Genomic DNA, 19879 nt, shown 5'->3' with positions numbered 1-19879 from the left:
GGCAAGATCGGAAGAGATAGACAAGGAAGAGGGAAGGAATCGGCCGTGCAATTAAGTTACGTACCATCAAGCCATTTGCCTGGAGGAGAAGTGGGAAACCATGGAAAACCACTTCAAGGATGGCTGAAGTGGCAATCGAACCCCCCTCTACTCAGATGACCTCCTGAGGCTGAGTAGATTAAGTTCCAAGCCCTCGTATCACTTTTTAAATTTCGGTACAAATTCGGGAATCGAACCTGGGCCTCCAAAGGTGGCAGCTAATCATACTAAACACTACACCGCAGAGGCGGACTTTCACTAAATTACGATCACAAATTACTTTTTTAAAGTAATCAGTAAAGTTAGAATTACTTTACAATTACTTTACAAATGTTTGTCTTAACGAAATCACTGATTTGTTTTCGCTTGGGGCTGGAATAATACACTGACTGACAGAGCAAATGCAACACCAAGAAGGAGTGGTTCGAAAGGGATGAAAGTTGGGGAAAAAACAGAGACGGCACGGACGAATAATTGATGTTTATTTCAAACCGATATGCAGGTTACACAATGCGCACGGCATCGACTCAGTAGGATGTAGGACCACCGCGAGCGGCGATGCACGCAGAAACACGTCGAGGTACAGAGTCAATAAGAGTGCGGATGGTGTCCTGAGGGATGGTTCTCCATTCTCTGTCAACCATTTGCCACAGTTGGTCGTCCGTACGAGGCTGGGGCAGAGTTTGCAAACGGCGTCCAATGAGATCCCACACGTGTTCGATTGGTGAGAGATCCGGAGAGTACGCTGGCCACGGAAGCATCTGTACACCTCGTAGAGCCTGTTGGGAGATGCGAGCAGTGTGTGGGCGGGCATTATCCTGCTGAAACAGAGCATTGGGCAGCCCCTGAAGGTACGGGAGTGCCACCGGCCGCAGCACATGCTGCACGTAGCGGTGGGCATTTAACGTGCCTTGAATACGCACTAGAGGTGACGTGGAATCATACGCAATAGCGCCCCAAACCATGATGCCGCGTTGTCTAGCGGTAGGGCGCTCCACAGTTACTGCCGGATTTGACCTTTCTCCACGCCGACGCCACACTCGTCTGCGGTGACTATCACTGACAGAACAGAAGCGTGACTCATCGGAGAACACGACGTTCCGCCATTCCCTCATCCAAGTCGCTCTAGCCCGGCACCATGCCAGGCGTGCACGTCTATGCTGTGGAGTCAATGGTAGTCTTCTGAGCGGACGCCGGGAGTGCAGGCCTCCTTCAACCAATCGACGGGAAATTGTTCTGGTCGATTTGGAACAGCCAGGGTGTCTTGCACATGCTGAAGAATGGCGGTTGACGTGGCGTGCGGGGCTGCCACCGCTTGGCGGCGGATGCGCCGATCCTCGCGTGCTGACGTCACTCGGGCTGCGCCTGGACTCCTCGCACGTGCCACATGTCCCTGCGCCAACCATCTTCGCCACAGGCGCTGCACCGTGGACACATCCCTATGGGTATCGGCTGCGATTTGACGAAGCGACCAACCTGCCCTTCTCAGCCCGATCACCATACCCCTCGTAAAGTCGTCTGTCTGCTGGAAATGCCTCCGTTGACGGCGGCCTGGCATTCTTAGCTATACACGTGTCCTGTGGCACACGACAACACGTTCTACAATGACTGTCGGCTGAGAAATCACGGTACGAAGTGGGCCATTCGCCAACGCCGCGTCCCATTTATCGTTCGCTACGTGCGCAGCACAGCGGCGCATTTCACATCATGAGCATACCTCAGTGACGTCAGTCTACCCTGCAATTGGCATAAAGTTCTGACCACTCCTTCTTGGTGTTGCATTTGCTCTGTCAGTCAGTGTACAAATGTTCGCAAGGAAAAGGAATATATTACTTGGTGTGGGTATTTTTGTTTAGCGCAGAGACATTAAGTGGCTATCATCACTAGGTGAGACTAAACATGATATTTTGAAATTTTTAAAATGGTCTGTTCACTTTTTATTTTAGTTAACGACTTTTAGCGTTTGAAATGATTTTCCATTTAATTATGTTATTGAGTTTACGTCACACTAACTACTTTTACGTACCGGAATTTTGTCCATCAGGAGTTATTGAACGTCTTAATAAATCTACTGACACGAGGCTGACGTACTTCAGCACCTTCAAATACCACCGGACTGAGCCAGGATCGAACCTGCTTAGTTGGGTTCAGAAGCCCAGTGCTCTGCCGTCCGTGGTACTCAACCCGGTGATTTTCCATTTACTTTCCAAATAAATTAATTGGTTCTTCAAATTCTCCTCGTTAAGCCTCGACGTCTTAGGGGGGGGGGGAGGGGGTACGTACATCTTTGCATTTACTGAAAAGAAAAGACGCCCTACAGGAGCACTTGAAGGAATGCCTGTGTTTAATTTTAATAACATCGTTGGGATGTCTTTGGAAGTACTGGACAGGTAAGAAAGTATCCCATCCAGGACTGGTGAAGCTACTGATTCTGCTGTAACTTACGAGGGAACACGTGCATGTGTTTCACTCGGATTCGGTTGAAATTTGGTAGGAATATTCGTGGGAAGCAGTAGAATGCTAAGGTGAAAACTGCATGTCCCCAGCGCAAGTTTAAACGCCAAAATAGAACAAATGAATAGTCGTAAAATTAGAAGTGCCGCGGGAGTATTTGGGTGTGGTGGAGAGGGAGGGAGGAGCGAAGCAGCGGACGTGAGCAGCATATAGTCGGGCTGCTCGCTCGAGTCGAATGAATGACCACCCACCCCCACCCTCCCGGCCACTCTTCTTTACTACACCGCACTTCGCACATACCTCGTATCTTCTCGATTAGAAACGCCAAATACTTTAATACACCAATACCGGACAGCTCTATCTCAACAGCATTGAGTGGAGTGCGAACAGCGACGGTGGTGATATCTAGCGTGTTGGTGTGAACTGCATACTCGTCTATGCTACAGTTGGGAGGAATGCACTACACTTATTGGAAATATGTTTGTTAAAATAATTGAATAATCATAATAATTAAGAATGAAATTTTAAAATATGAAATGCCTCCTTCATAAACCTCCAAACGAGCATTATGTTAGCTGTGCCTTTCGCTATGTCTTACAAATTATAAAGCAGAATTTGTTTGAGGATCCACCCAGCCTCTGGGAAGAATATTTAACACCTACTGTCTGGTCTTCTTTCTAGCCTTTTCTCAATTACCTAGCGCAGTACTTCGTATGGACTTTGCCTAGTTTTCCGGCCGGATGCCTTTCCTAACAGCAATCATATGGGGAGGGATATATACCGTACTCACTATTGCGTGTTTCTGTGGTTGTTTTTCAACGTATAATGCCGGGCTGAGTGGCTCAGACGGTTGAGGCGCTGGCTTCTGACCCCAACTTGGCAGGTTCGATCCTGGCTCAGTCCGGTGGTATTTGAAGGTGCTCAAATACGTCAGCCTCGTGTTGGTAGATTTACTGGCACGTAAAAGAACTCCTGCGGGACTAAATTAAATAACATTTATTATTATTATTATTATTATTATTATTATTATTATTATTCGTATGATATGTTGTGTATACTTGAAAATGTGTATGAATACGAACACAAAACCGTAGCCCCCGATCTTAAGGAATTAACAGACGCGATTTAAATCTCCGACTCAGCCGAAAATCGTACCAGGACCCTATGAACCGAAGGCCAGTACGCTGACCATTCCGTGGTGGTGATTATTGTTTTAAGAGGAAGTAAAACTGGCCAACCATCCTCTATTAACACTAATCAGAAGGGAAAAGGAAGAGGTCCAACACTCCGAAGAATGAAGGTATCGTAAAAAGCGCCAGAGGGGGCAGATAACTTAACAACATCCATGATTTATTAAGATTTTGGGAAAGAGAAGCTGTAATTAAAGAACAGGAGTTTTGGTCCATTATTTTGACTTATTTTTCTTCTTCTTCGGTATAGCCGATCTTCCCCAACTCTACGGGGGAACTCACCTCACGCTGCTATCTCGCTTTTGCTGTACCGGTATTTTGAATTTTCTGTTTTACCTCTGAAGACAGAAATATATATAACGCATATTGGGGTTACGTGAGTGAACTACGATGTTCCTGACAAGGATGTAGGGTTCAGAATTTCCTTAAGTCTCTTTCACAAATTAATGCATGAAGAATTACCATACACACGTATTAACTTAGTTGGAGTGGTGCTCAAGCCTATGCCAATAATACACTGAAATAATTTTCTTACGCCGGGCTGAGTGGCTCAGATGGTTGATGCGATGGCCTTCTGATCCAATTTGGCAGGTTCGATCCTGGCTCAGTCCGGTGGTATTTGAAGGTGCTCAAATACGTCAGCCTCGTGTAGGTAGATTTACTGGCATGTGGAAGAATTCCTGCGGGATTATATTCCGGCACTTCGGCGTCTCCGAAAACCGTAAAAGTACTTCGTGGGACGTAAAGAAAATTATTATTATTTTCTTACAGTAAAAGAAAAGGTGACTGGATTCGAAACTCATGGCTATCAATTTTCAATTTCAAGACTACCACGATAACCATTACGCTACAGGCCCACAAGTTTTCGATTGTGAAATTAATAATAATGCTATTTGCTTTACGTCCCACTAACTACTTTTTAAGGTCTTCGGAGACGCCGAGGTGCCGGAATTTAGTCCCGCAGGAGTTCTTTTACGTGCCAGTAAATCTACCGACACGGGGCTGTCGTATTTGAACACCTTCAAATACCACCGGACTGAGCCAGGATCGAACCTGCCAAGTTGGGGTTTGAAGGCCAGCGCCTTAACCGTCTGAGCCACTCAGCCCGGCTGATTGTGAAATTTATGGCACTGTTTAACAATATGGACCCTCAAGCTTGAGTATACTAGAGTTGCATATTTGTTAATATTATTGGTTTTACGTCCCACTAACATTTCAGTAGGGTATTTGATTGAATTTCTTAATATAAGAGGCATAGAATGTAACTTCAACACAGATGCGAGGTCATTACTTTTTTAAATACTTGCGGTCCTTATCATTTCCCATGCCCATTATCTTGCTGGGTAATTTGTTCAGCGCATAACACTTTTCTTGGAATATAACTGCAATGTAAGATTATTTAGTGACAAACACTAATACAGTACATTATAAACAACACGGCAGTGCGCCAAGAATCATACAGATGGCAATATGTTTTTGAAGAGTGGGTCACACCAAGTCATATAGGTAGCAGCACTATCGGCTTTCTCGCTGAAAACAGCAAGCTGTCCGGTATTATCATATTAAAGTATTTGGAAACGCCAAAGCAGATCAAGAGCTGCACATTGATTAGTCGTCCGATGAGACAACGTTCTTACAATGACAGGTAAAATCTGACGTTCTTATATCATTTTTATGAATGGTGACTGTTTATTTACTTTAACCATGTATGGTAATAATTGATTTTTTACACTTAGATACAAAAAACGCCCACTACAGAAGTCATTCAATCCGTGGAATGTAGTAGTGTGCCTTCAGAATTGCTTTGCAGAGTGTGACAAATAAGACACCCCATTTTCTGAAGATGAAAAGAATTTGGGATTGGAATTATATCGTAAGTAGATCAGGGTATTTATATATATATACTTTTACGAGAAAAACAAGCGTTCACAGGAATTGCGTTCTTGTCTCCGTTTTACAGGTCTAATTGCCGACAGGGTTTTGGATACCGATATGACGGTGGAAGTGGATGGCACATTGGATATGTCAGATGATGACTTTGATTTCGAGGAAGACAAAATTGAAACACCGTTATTTGATCTCGTCTCCAAAAATGTTGCTCCTAACCCTGCACCCACAACAACGGCTGAACGATGCCTAATCCCAATAACTTATAAGAAGAAGGTCATCGAATATTGGCGAAACAAAGGTGGGAAACAGAGGAGCTTCGCATCAGTGAAACACAGGTTTTGTTAAAGTTCCGGCAAGAGCTTTACAGGTGGGAGTAACAACTGGAAAACGGTGGCACAATGGGAGAAAAAAAAAAATTGTTACGAAGAAGACTTATCAAAAGTTCAAAGAAAGTAGACAACGAAACAAAATTGTTCACGATATAAATATTAAAAAATGGGCCTTAAAGTACGCTCGTCTAGTTAACTACGACAGGTTTCGAGCGTCTCATTCCTGGGTAATGAGTTTTAAAAAGAAATTCAAAATTGGATCAAGAAAAATTTGCAAATTCGTATCTTAAAAGTACCAATTTGAACAATAAGATACTAATTGCAACGCGACACTGTTTGTTGAAGAAGTGTCGCAATTAATAGAAAGTCACAGCCCAGAGTGCGTGTTTAATAACTGATCAGTCTGGTTTTCATGAAGAGTTCCATTCTGGCAGGACTCATAATGAACGAGGAGAAAAAGTCGTATTAGCCGAAGCACAATCTATGAATTCACTAACTCATAGCTACACAATACAGTCAATAATTTCGGCAGATGGACAACTCCTGCCGAAGTTGCTAGTGGTGTTGAAAGAAAAAATGGCAAATTTGGTCCTAATATAGAAAAAAACTATTTACCGCATCAAATGTGTACACTTTGCCTTCAAAGTCTGGAAAACTGACCAAAGAACTTGTACAGAAATGGTTACGGGATGTTTATCGTGAGCTAGTACCAGAGTACAGTGTTTTAGTTCTCGATTCCTGGACCGGACAGAAAGAAAATATTTTAAATGCTAAAATTGGGAGTAAGAAAATCATTAATGTTCAAACAATTCCGAAAGGAGCCACTGGACTTATCCAGCCGTTATATGCTTTGGGCTTCCGTATTTGGAAGCAATTTATACGTATTTTGTACGATTTAATTTTGTTAAACTCGTTAGACATCAAGGTACATTTAAGGAACAACATTTTAAAAGTGCAATCTTTGACGCACAACCAGTTCTCCTCTCCGCGTTTTCGTAGCATGTGGCAGTACAGTTGGTACATATGTGGCTATGTTAACAAGAAACCTTCACAATTTGTTAATCCAGTCGATTATTGTTTCAAAGGAGCCTTCCTATAATCAATGTAATACTTGTGAAAGCGACAGCGCTGTAAGATGTGCATGGTGCACAAGTATCTGTGTCTTGTACACTTTTTGGTAAACAATCACTATTGCACTAATTACAACGAGTAACAAGAAATCGGGCGTGAATTCTTCAAACCTTATTGGCATCGTTGTTCAAGCATCGTCCTTTGTACACTTGTTTCATGTGCTGTTTTCAATTTACGTTTTGCACATCTGATCGGGAAGTTAAGGCGCAGCCCGGTTGGCTCACGTCCGCTGCTTCTCTCCTCCCTACCTCTCCGCCAAACCCCGATACTCCCGCGGCACTTCTAATTTTACGGCTATTTATTTGTTCTATTTTGGCATTTAAACTTGCGCTGGGGACATGCAGTTTTCACCTTAGCATTCTACTGCCTCCCACGAATATTCCTACCAAATTTCAACCGAATCCGAGTAATTTAATTTCGTGTGGCTATTTCTAGCCGAGTGCAGCCCTTATAAGGCAGACCCTCCGATGAGGGTGGGCGGCATCTGCCATATATAGGTAACTGCGTGTCATTGTGGTGGAGGATAGTGTTATGTGTGGTGTGTGAGTTGCAGGGATGTTGGGGACAGCACAAACACCCAGCCCCCGGGCGATTGCAATTAACCAATGAAGGTTAAAATACCCGACCGGGAATCGAACTCGGGACCCTTTGTACCGAAGGCCAGTACGCTGACCATTCAGCCAACAAGTCGGACACCGAATCCGAGTGAAACACATGTATGTGTTCCCTCTTTAGTAAAACTGAAAATATTGTCTTCATAATTTATTTTTCATATTTCTGCTTCTAAGCGATGCATATCAATTACTATCACGTAACGATTACAAATTCATTTCAAGAAGTAAATCTATCTATATAAAAATGAAACTATGCGCGCGCGCATGTGTGTGTGTGTGTGTGTCGCTGGACTCCGAAACTACTGGACCGATTTCGCTGAAAATTTCACCGTTTGTTCTTATTACTCCTGAGACGGTTTAGGAACTGGTTTGAACGAAATCCGATGCGTAGTTTTTTATGAGTAATTATATGTAATTAATTTAATTGCAAAGCAGCACCAAGACTGGATGGACTTGATGAACAGACTGTCGCTAAGTGACACGCTGTATCATGATAGTCCGGTAAGAAATGCTGTACATAGGAGGGTGGGAGATCCTCCGTGGCTCAGACGGCAGCGCGTCGGACTCTCACCGCTGGATACCGTGGTTCAAATCCCGGTCACTCCATGTGGGACTTGTGCTGGACAAAGCGGAGGCGGGACAGGTTTTTCTCTGGGTACTCCGGTTTTCCCTGTCATCTTTCATTCCAGCAACACTCTCCATTCTCATTTCATAGCATCTATCAGTCATTAATATATCACCTTGGGAGTGGCGACCCCATCGTACTAATAGCCTATATCTGCTTCATTCATCACATCCCTGACGCGGTCAATGACTGGACAACAGGTTGTAGGTTTTCATTTTTCAGGAGGATGGGAACACGCCACCATGTTCTATAAAGTACCTTTCACCTAGATCGGAGGGCTGGTTCGAGGTCCACTCAGTCTACGTTATTACAATTGAGGAGCTACCTGTCGATTAAATAGCGGCTCGGGTTTAATCAACTTGTCAAGATAGTTAGGGAGCTGGCAGAGGCGGTAGCACTTAGTTCTCCCAAAATAACATGGATTCTGTTTACCACCAGAACAACGACAAAACAGTTTAAAATATTTCTACTGTACTTCTGGACATTCACGCTACCTTCGAGTAACTCTAACGACTACCAGGTTAGTTACAAACAAGCCTGTAGTGTTACGGACTGTTGGTATGTGACTATAGTCACAGGAATCCGAGCCAGAAGGACGTGATTTTTTATTTCGAAAATACCTCATGCATTGACCAGAATTCGAACCACGGGTTCCTTGATTCAGGCTAACACACGAAGGCTAAGTCTCCCTAGTATAAAGGTAGACTATACTCAGGTTATGGGTTGTGGAAGCCTTTACTTTCCACTTCTTCAAGAACCTTCGTGACAATTACGGGATTTGCTTTGTTTTATGACGCAGATTAGAGCGCTAAAGTACTAATCAGTATGTGCGGGCACCCTGATGTGGTAGACGGATGGGTTAGTCCTTGCTTATTAATGACAGGGAAATATTGGAATTGAACTTACCACGACCGTATTTTCCCTTGATGTTAATTCTAGCTCACTAAAATTAGTCATTAGAGAAGATACTACAATAATACAGGCTACAGTACATAATGCTGTCGATTATAATATCTCAAAATTTAAATAAAACCAAAGAGTTCCGGCGTATTGTATAAAATACTGCTAAGGACTAGAATTAAGGAGTGTATGTTCAAAAGGTGCTATTTCCACTTCCAAAAAATAAATCAGTATTTCGTCCACATGCATCACGGTAGTTGAATATTACGAATTACCATGAGTAATTCAGGCCAGGAAGATGTAATGTGCCGAACACGATCGTGGGTACGTTCCGTGTGCCTGTTACTTTACGTTCCCTGCGCTTTTCCTACAACTAACTTAAGAACTTTGAACAGACACTCCTCAATTCACTGATCATTATGAGCAATAATGTAATAATAATACCTTAACAACTTTGAACAGACACTCCTTAATTCACTGATCATTATGAACAATAATGTAATAATAATACCTTAACAACTTTGAACAGACACTCCTCAATTCACTGATCATTATGAACAATAATGTAATAATAATACCTTAACAACTTTGAACAGACACTCCTTAATTCACTGATCATTATGAACAATAATGTAATAATAATACCTTAACAACTTTGAACAGACACTCCTTAATTCACTGATCATTATGAACAATAATGTAATAATAATACCTTAACAACTTTGAACAGACACTCCTCAATTCACTGATCATTATGAACAATAATGTAATAATAATACCTTAACAACTTTGAACAGACACTCCTTAATTCACTGATCATTATGAACAATAATGTAATAATAATACCTTAACAACTTTGAACAGACACTCCTTAATTCACTGATCATTATGAGCAATAATGTAATAATAATACCTTAACAACTTTGAACAGACACTCCTTAATTCACTGATCATTATGAACAATAATGTAATAATAATACCTTAACAACTTTGAACAGACACTCCTCAATTCACTGATCATTATGAACAATAATGTAATAATAATACCTTAACAACTTTGAACAGACACTCCTTAATTCACTGATCATTATGAACAATAATGTAATAATAATACCTTAACAACTTTGAACAGACACTCCTTAATTCACTGATCATTATGAACAATAATGTAATAATAATACCTTAACAACTTTGAACAGACACTCCTCAATTCACTGATCATTATGAACAATAATGTAATAATAATACCTTAACAACTTTGAACAGACACTCCTCAATTCACTGATCATTATGAACAATAATGTAATAATAATACCTTAACAACTTTGAACAGACACTCCTTAATTCACTGATCATTATGAACAATAATGTAATAATAATACCTTAACAACTTTGAACAGACACTCCTTAATTCACTGATCATTATGAACAATAATGTAATAATAATACCTTAACAACTTTGAACAGACACTCCTCAATTCACTGATCATTATGAACAATAATGTAATAATAATACCTTAACAACTTTGAACAGACACTCCTTAATTCACTGATCATTATGAACAATAATGTAATAAGAATACCTTAACAACTTTGAACAGACACTCCTTAATTCACTGATCATTATGAGCAATAATGTAATAATAATACCTTAACAACTTTGAACAGACACTCCTTAATTCACTGATCATTATGAACAATAATGTAATAATAATACCTTAACAACTTTGAACAGACACTCCTCAATTCACTGATCATTATGAACAATAATGTAATAATAATACCTTAACAACTTTGAACAGACACTCCTTAATTCACTGATCATTATGAACAATAATGTAATAATAATACCTTAACAACTTTGAACAGACACTCCTTAATTCACTGATCATTATGAACAATAATGTAATAATAATACCTTAACAACTTTGAACAGACACTCCTCAATTCACTGATCATTATGAACAATAATGTAATAATAATACCTTAACAACTTTGAACAGACACTCCTTAATTCACTGATCATTATGAACAATAATGTAATAATAATACCTTAACAACTTTGAACAGACACTCCTCAATTCACTGATCATTATGAACAATAATGTAATAATAATACCTTAACAACTTTGAACAGACACTCCTTAATTCACTGATCATTATGAACAATAATGTAATAATAATACCTTAACAACTTTGAACAGACACTCCTTAATTCACTGATCATTATGAACAATAATGTAATAATAATACCTTAACAACTTTGAACAGACACTCCTTAATTCACTGATCATTATGAACAATAATGTAATAATAATACCTTAACAACTTTGAACAGACACTCCTCAATTCACTGATCATTATGAACAATAATGTAATAATAATACCTTAACAACTTTGAACAGACACTCCTTAATTCACTGATCATTATGAGCAATAATGTAATAATAATACCTTAACAACTTTGAACAGACACTCCTTAATTCACTGATCATTATGAACAATAATGTAATAATAATACCTTAACAACTTTGAACAGACACTCCTCAATTCACTGATCATTATGAACAATAATGTAATAATAATACCTTAACAACTTTGAACAGACACTCCTCAATTCACTGATCATTATGAGCAATAATGTAATAATAATACCTTAACAACTTTGAACAGACACTCCTTAATTCACTGATCATTATGAACAATAATGTAATAATAATACCTTAACAACTTTGAACAGACACTCCTCAATTCACTGATCATTATGAGCAATAATGTAATAATAATACCTTAACAACTTTGAACAGACACTCCTTAATTCACTGATCATTATGAACAATAATGTAATAATAATACCTTAACAACTTTGAACAGACACTCCTCAATTCACTGATCATTATGAGCAATAATGTAATAATAATACCTTAACAACTTTGAACAGACACTCCTCAATTCAGTGATCATAATAATAATAATAATAATAATAATAATAATAATAATAATAATAATAATAATAATAATGTTATTGGTCTGATGTCCCACCAGTAGCGTAGCCAGGATAGAACACAATGAAGATGCTTGTGGAGTGCGATAACGCATGATTTGTCATTATAAGGACTGATACAAATGAATTATGTTGAAATTCAGATTGCAGTACACTACAAAGTCTTACATTAAAATACAGAACAAGAACAATATGATCAAAGACAACAGTTTTACAGCAAATGATATGTTCAATTTGCAAACTAACAACAAACTTTCAACAGATATGTTGGTTCTACAATTATGACTGAAAGTTTGTTTTGTTTATTGTTTATAGTTAGTTTTTCCGACTCATTGGCTGAATGGTCAGCGTCGAGGCTTTCGTTTCAGAGGGTCCCGGGTTCGATTCCCGGCCGGGTCGAGGATTTTAATCGCATCTGATTAATTCTTCTGGCCCGGGAACTGGGTGTTTGTGTTTCTCCAAATACGCTCCTCTTCATATTCAGACAACACACTACACTAGGAAACCACCACAGAAACACGCAATAGTAATTACATCCCTCCATATAGGGTTACCGTCAGAAGGGCATCTGGCCATAAAACAGGGCCAAGTCCACATGTGTGACACAGTTCGCACCCGCGACCCCATAGATGTGGCTAATCGGTAGAAGAGGAAGAAGAATTATTTATAGTTAGTTTCTGTTTATTTTTTTGTAAACATTCCTTGCGGGGGGGATGATGTTCTAACCCCCAGTACCCAGTAACCCCCCTTGGCTACGCCCCTGCCTCCCAATAGCTACTTTTGACGGTTTTCGGAGAAACCGAGGTGCCAGAATTTTGTCCCGCAGAAGTTCTTGTGCCACTAAATCTACCGACATGAGATTAATGATCGAGGTCAGAAATGACAAATTAGCTCTGAAAGGCGTTCTGTAACGTGCTACTAAATTATTTATTATTATTATTATTATTATTATTATTATTATTATTATTATTATTATTATTATTATTATTATTATTATTATTATTATTATTATTATTATTATTATTATTCACCGAAGGAGTTGGTTACGCTATTCGCGTCACGCAGCTGTGAGCTTGCATTCGGTAGGTAGTGGGTTTGAACCCCACTTAGGATGGCTTTCCGAAGTCTTCCATTTTCACCCAAGTCCTAGGCGTATTTGGGTCACCCGAAAGGACGTGGTTTCAGTTCCCTGTCAGGAAGTCGAAACATTTAGAAACAAGATTTCCACTTTTTGAGAGGCACATAACCCTGGGGTTCACTCAGCCTATATAAAAATTGAGCAGGTGATTACTGGAGTCAAAGGCGGCTGGGCGTAGAGCTAACCACTTTATCACACTAAGAGCCGAAGTTACGGATAGAGGGAATTCTTTGCTTTCCACACCTCCAAGGGCCTTCACAGCCTATAAGGAGATAGCTCTGTTTAGCCAGATTACATCAGTACGGTACTCAAGGATCCGACTCAGTTTTTAATTTATTGTGTGTTCCACGCACAAGAAAGCATAATAATCTACGTTTGCTTATAGTTTCCGCTTTATAAAGTAAGGAGGAAAAAGTAATACGATTTCACTTTCATTTATGTGTATACATCATTTTCCAGCTCGTTGGCTGTATTGTCAGCGTAGTGACGCTTGGTCCATAGGATTGCGGGTTCGATTCCCGAACGGGCCGGAGGTTTTAACCACGTTAGGTTAATTTCTCTAGATCAGGAACAGGGTGCTGCAGTCAATCGTCCTAATACACATCCTTATTTACACACAACATATCACACTACTAAACCACCACAAAAATACACAATAGTGAATACAACCCGACACCTATAGTTGATATTAGAAAGGGCATTCGGCCGTAAAACTAGGCTTAACTCACGTTAGTGACTACCCCAGATAATTCGGAGAAATGCCAGGACAGAGGAAGAAGTAGAAGTATAAGTATATAAATAATTCTCTAACTTGCATCAAAACATCAACGGATTAAATGGCCGACCAGAATTGTTCTTCCAGTCGCTGTCAGATGTTTACTTGTCACACGCATGTACTCACCCGTCCATTGTTTACTTCGTCCAAGTGCTCTCAGCTGAAGTTAATATCCACTGCCCATCACACCGTCGCGTTCAGTTATGGTAGAGCAGCAGGTCGTGCTTTCACCACTACAGACTTCTCCATGTCGTCACCGTACGTCATTTAGTACCGCCCTCGAAGGCCATTTCGGTTCGAGTTTTCCTCATGTTATCGATGTTTGTCGGTGGGGCGTCGACCACTCCTCTTCGAGGCAAATTATTATTATTATTATTATTATTATTATTATTATTATTATTATTATTATTATTATTATTATTATTATTATTAACGTTGGACTGGTACAGGCAGCTTTTTGGTGACGCTATAGGAGAAAAGGTAGCACCCGTGACTTTACTTCGGCCAGGATTTTACTGTTGCGAATGTGAGAAACCACGGAAAACCATATTTTGTACTGCATGTACTGGGGTTCGAATCCATCATCTGTCCAATTCAAGCTTATGATTCCGTGGGCTTACGAAGCAGCTAACTTGCTTGGTACATTATTATTATTATTATTATTATTATTATTATTATTATTATTATTATTATTATTATTATTATTATTATTATTATTAGAAAATGTACCCGTGTTTCGTTACGGTATTTTATATTGTATACGGATTTCTCCGTACATTACTGTAAAGGCAGTGAGTAAGATTATATTCAATTCCATGTCTCTTAGCGCTATCCGAGAAACAAAACAGGGAGGACACCATACGTTGTTTCCGCTGTAAGGTATTCATTGTGGAAGTTTTGTTGGTAATGGCAGGCCACATTTCCTACTGCCAAACACAATCGAGTTCAGGAGTTTCTACTATAACGGAAAGCTCACTTGGCAACTGCTATTCACAGTAGAGAAGGAGAATTTTCGTTATAAATACAGGCCCCTTTTTCAAATGCCAGTCACAATCGAGCTGGAGAGAATTGATTATAATCGAGAAATGCAGCGCTATCTAACGTATCAACAATCGAGACACGACAATAAGTCATAGGACCAAAGTTGTAGATCTCTCCAAACTGAACAACGATTGTGCTATCTGTTTCTTAATACTACTTACCGTTCAGTCACCAACTAGGCCTACCCAAAAATGAAGTTCTGCACCGTTATTAAAATGAATCCGTATTTCGATATTTTCCGGGGCCGAAAGTTGTACATTTGAACAGCTTGGAAGTTTTCCTCAAAGAAAAGAGTGCTCAGGTTTCGGGATTAGCACTCGCGTACATACGGAGTAATTGAGGAAGAAATTAATACAGCTAAGGATGTTGAAATTAATAGAAAATAGGATTATAACTGAGGACAGCCGTATAGGCCAAATATGTAAATACCAAGTGGATGTATTTATAAATGAAATGCCCCGCAACAAATTGTGATGATATGAGTTACGCATATAAGAAGGCTGTAATAGAGGAGAAATTTAGGTGCAGGGATTCCTTTTTCTTTTTTTCGTTTTTTTTTTTTGCTAGGGGCTTTACGTCGCGCCGACACAGATAGGTCTTATGGCAACGATGGGATAGGAAAGGCCTAGGAGTTGGAAGGAAGCGGCCGTGGCCTTAATTAAGGTACAGCCCCAGCATTTGCCTGGCGTGAAAATGGGAAACCACGGAAAACCATTTTCAGGGCTGCCGATAGTGGGATTCGAACCTACTATCTCCCGGATGCAAGCTCACAGCCGCGCGCCTCTACGCGCACGGCCAACTCGCCCGGTACAGGGATTCTTAGGTAAACATATAAGAAAATGACTTATGGTGTTATTACTTAAGTCTAAGGAGGCAAGGCAGAGGCAAGAAATTAAAACAGAAAACCGAAGAAGTAGAATAGAAATACAGTAAAAATTATAGCAAATACCAGAAAACAACTTACGGTGTGAAATAATGGGCTACACTCCTCGGCAATGTTCAAATATTAACAACGTCCCTTAGTGCTATTCGAGGACGATTGTAACCTCCAACGGTATTCCGCCAATATCCCGCAGAATGGCCGAATGACGTCTGTCTTGCTTTCTACCTAAGGAACAACCACGAGTTTACAGGAATGATGACGAAAATGGCAATACGCTAATTCCCTGCTGGCAAGCAGTCAGAGACGTTGCCATTGTAACCTGTAGGTTCGTTGTCAGTCTGTCGATCACTCATTGCAGACCATGAGAGCCGCAGAAAATAGTAATTTACTCCGTCATTTGAAGAGTAGGCGAAATTATGTACATAACAAAAGTTGTTTATAATGAAGGAGTTCCACGTATTTTACAGACGATCTATAGTAAAAGAGAAAATGGAAGAAAACTGTTCTGGTTTTCCTATAAACCCACCGTCTATTCAGAGATTTTTAAATCGTCTGTATAGCCTATAAAAAACCTTCCCCGGGATGAGTATACTCTAAATACGAAGTTTGGTCGAGATCTATCCAGCTGTTTCGCCGTGATGTATGCTGTATGCTTGCATTCGAAACCCCACTTTCGACAGCCCTGAAGATGGTTTTCCGTGGTTTCCCATTATCACACCAGGCAAATGCTGCGGCTGTACCTTAAATAATGTCATGGCCGCTTCCTTCCCACTTCTAGCCCTTTCCTGTCCCATCGTAGAATAAGACCTATCTGTGTCGATGCGATGTAAAACCAATTGTAAAAGAATAAGCAACAACTACAGGTCATATATAGCTCTTTAAAGACAGTATAGATGGGCTTCAGATAGTCTAATGGAGGGTGACGTAGTCAGCGTAACGACTTCCTTATCCATATCGTTCGGCATTCATGACAACTCCCACTGTTTCTCACACCAAACATGAGGCTGAGCAAATCTCGTTCCATCAGTCAGATTACGATCGCATTCCTTGAACGAACCGATCGAAGACAACATTTCTTTAGTTGTCTACAAACAAGACACTGGTGCACAAAATGAAGGATATTCGAATTTGTAACCCATTTTTTAAATTTAAGTGCCACCTTCGTATTGTCAGTATGTTCTGATTTCGTCCGAACACTCGAAATCCTATAATAATAATAATAATAAGAAGAAGAAGAAGAATAAGAATGATGATGATGATGATGATGATGATGATGGTGATAACTTATTAATAATAATAATAATAATAATAATAATAATAATAATAATAATAATAATAATAATAATAATAATAATTTTAAGAACAATAATACTGATGATGATGTTTTTAGTTTTTCTTCCCACTAACTACTTTTACGGTTTTTGAAGACACCGAGGTGCTGGAATTTTGTCCCACAGGAGTTTCTTTTACGTGTCGGTAAATGTACCGACACGAGGCTTATGTATTTTAGCACCTTCAAATACCAACGGATTGATCTGAGCTCAGAAGGGCAGCGCTGTACCGCCTGAGTTTCTCAGCTCGGCAAACAGTCCTGTACAAATCATTAGAGGCATCATTGTTTTCGCATTAATTTATGTTCGACTTTGCGAAAAGGAAACAATTTTTCGCGTGAATTCGCCAAATAAGGCTGACCCCATCGCTTTAGTTTTGCTCTAATCCTTTCCTAAAGTTATTCATAAAAAGTTTAATTCGTGAGATTTGTGAATTATTTGTGAAATATAGATAAATAAAGAGAAGCAAAAGTGATGATCATTCATTATTCCTTATTTAATCTTGATTAGAACTATAATATAGCCCTAACCAAGATTACGTAACAAATTTCTCTTTCGCTCTACATGACCATAGCTTTCACCCTCTATGGACGTAATGAGAAATCCTTATTCTGTCTTCTGTTTCTCTTCACACACATGATATTGGAATACAGTTTCAAGATCGTTATTTTCCACGAATTTCGCTGCATTTTCGCACTTATTGCAAAATAGGTAAGTTTCGGTTTAAGCTGGCCTTGTCCTTTAAATACGCTATAATTCTCGAAAACAAAATCACTAATTTCTTAACCAGCATAATATGATTCGTTAAGATATTTCAAAATCACTTCAAAATATTTTTGTTGCTTTTATCGTTAATGCAAAAAAAAAATCATACCTCTAACAACCATCAATGTGAAAGGTATCCTTGGAACAATTTCATTCCAAAGTTTGTAAATTACGTTCTTGGAGATTTTACTTTATGGACAGACCGATCTACTGTACATGCTGCAGGCCTACATGGAGGTCAATGATGACATGTGAGCCAGAGTGTGTTTTATCCAGTATTATCACGTGAAAGAGAAACGAGCAAAGTATTTATCCACTGTCCGCCAATATACAAGGAAACAATGCAAACGTTGATTACCTAACATAATATTGCACTGTCCTTGGCGTGTGATAAACACTGCAAAGCTGTCACTCAAGTGTCTGTCATCCAGGACTGTAGAGAAAGTTAACGTATTAAAGGCAAAGCGTGTTACAATTACATCTAATGAATTTATTTAAGAACATAGTGAATATAGGCTGTTCTGTAGGCCAACCGGGTTAAATTAAGAAGCAAGTAGCAAGCTTGTTGTTTATTGTATCTGCTGATATCCTTTAGTGTAATTCTAGTATGACATTGCCTTTTCACCTGATTTATTTGTTAAATTTATTTTCAACTTCTCTGTTCCTTCGCTGTTTTTATTTATTTTCTTTAAATGTTATTTAATTTGTAAGCTGTGTGTTATATTATAATAATTCGTCTATTGTAATTTGAGATAGTCTCTGTTATAGATGAATGAATGAATAAATAGGCCTACATAATTACAGTCGAAACCGGTTATAATAACTTCGAAGGGACCGCCAATTAACGGTCCTTATAAGTTATTTGTTGTTGCTAAAGATGTCATATCTGTAAAATTTAAACTGCACGCTTACATGGTTAATTAACAGAATAAAGTAAAAATGTGAAATAAATACCGTATTTGCAATATCCAATTCCTGGTTTCGCTGATGTTTGTTTCCTCATTTTATAAGCTCCGTATTATTTGTGACCTTTCCCCAATATCAAACACATTCTCCTTCTTTTGCGATATCTTCTCAGCAATGCTTGACTTGACTATTTAACAGATAGACTGATTTGAAATTTTCAATTTACTGAAAACAAGAGTTTAAAGATAAGCTTTACGTTGTCAGCAATCCCCAAACGCGTAAAAACAAAAGTCAGCATTGGACGCTATAGTCGATACATTTCTCCGAAAATATGATAAAATTACTGTGCTTTGTATATGTAGAAATGTGAATTAGGACAAACACAAACACCCAGATACCAAGTCAGAGGAATTAAGGAAATGCTGCTAAAATCACCGACCCGACCGAGAATCAAACCGGGGCCCTATGAACCGAAGGCCACAACTCTGAGCATTCAGCCAAGGAGCCAAGGTCTCAGATTCTCTCATGCATTGAGAACTTTATTCGTGAATTGAAATTCTGAGGAATGATTTTACCGCGGGAACATCCACAATTTCCCTGATATACGAAATGAACTACATGGTGCAATATATGGTTTTCAACATTCGTAAATCCATTCATATCGTTTGGGATCAAAACTACGATAGTGAGTAGAAGCAGCTAAGCATTAACCCCAGGTGTCACGAACACCGTCGGGAAAAGCAAACTAATTTTAAAACTGAGTGGTTTTGAGTCCTCCTGTTGATAATGTGCACTGGGCAAACCAGTGGCTTTCACGTCTAGCTTGTTGGACGGTTTCCTCATTGCAGGCCTATCATGGTTGCT

The 19879-nt window shown here is 39.4% G+C and overlaps 1 protein-coding gene across 1 annotated transcript in view; it reads right to left on the bottom strand.

Annotated features, from left to right (window-relative positions):
* Positions 1-14328, bottom strand: part of LOC136857863 (lipopolysaccharide-induced tumor necrosis factor-alpha factor homolog) — a 118300-nt gene extending 103972 nt beyond the window's left edge. Inside the window, exon 1 of the mRNA XM_067136878.2 lies at positions 14216-14328. Within this exon, the coding sequence (XP_066992979.2) occupies positions 14216-14223 (8 nt within the window). The 5' untranslated portion in view covers positions 14224-14328. The remainder of the gene's footprint in view (positions 1-14215) is intronic.
* Between the last annotated feature and the right edge of the window lie 5551 nt (positions 14329-19879).

The sequence above is a fragment of the Anabrus simplex genome, chromosome 1 (genome assembly GCF_040414725.1).
Source record: "Anabrus simplex isolate iqAnaSimp1 chromosome 1, ASM4041472v1, whole genome shotgun sequence".
NCBI lineage: Eukaryota > Metazoa > Arthropoda > Insecta > Orthoptera > Tettigoniidae > Anabrus > Anabrus simplex.
Note: the sequence above shows the minus strand (reverse complement) of the source record. Positions and strands in the feature narration are given on the sequence as shown.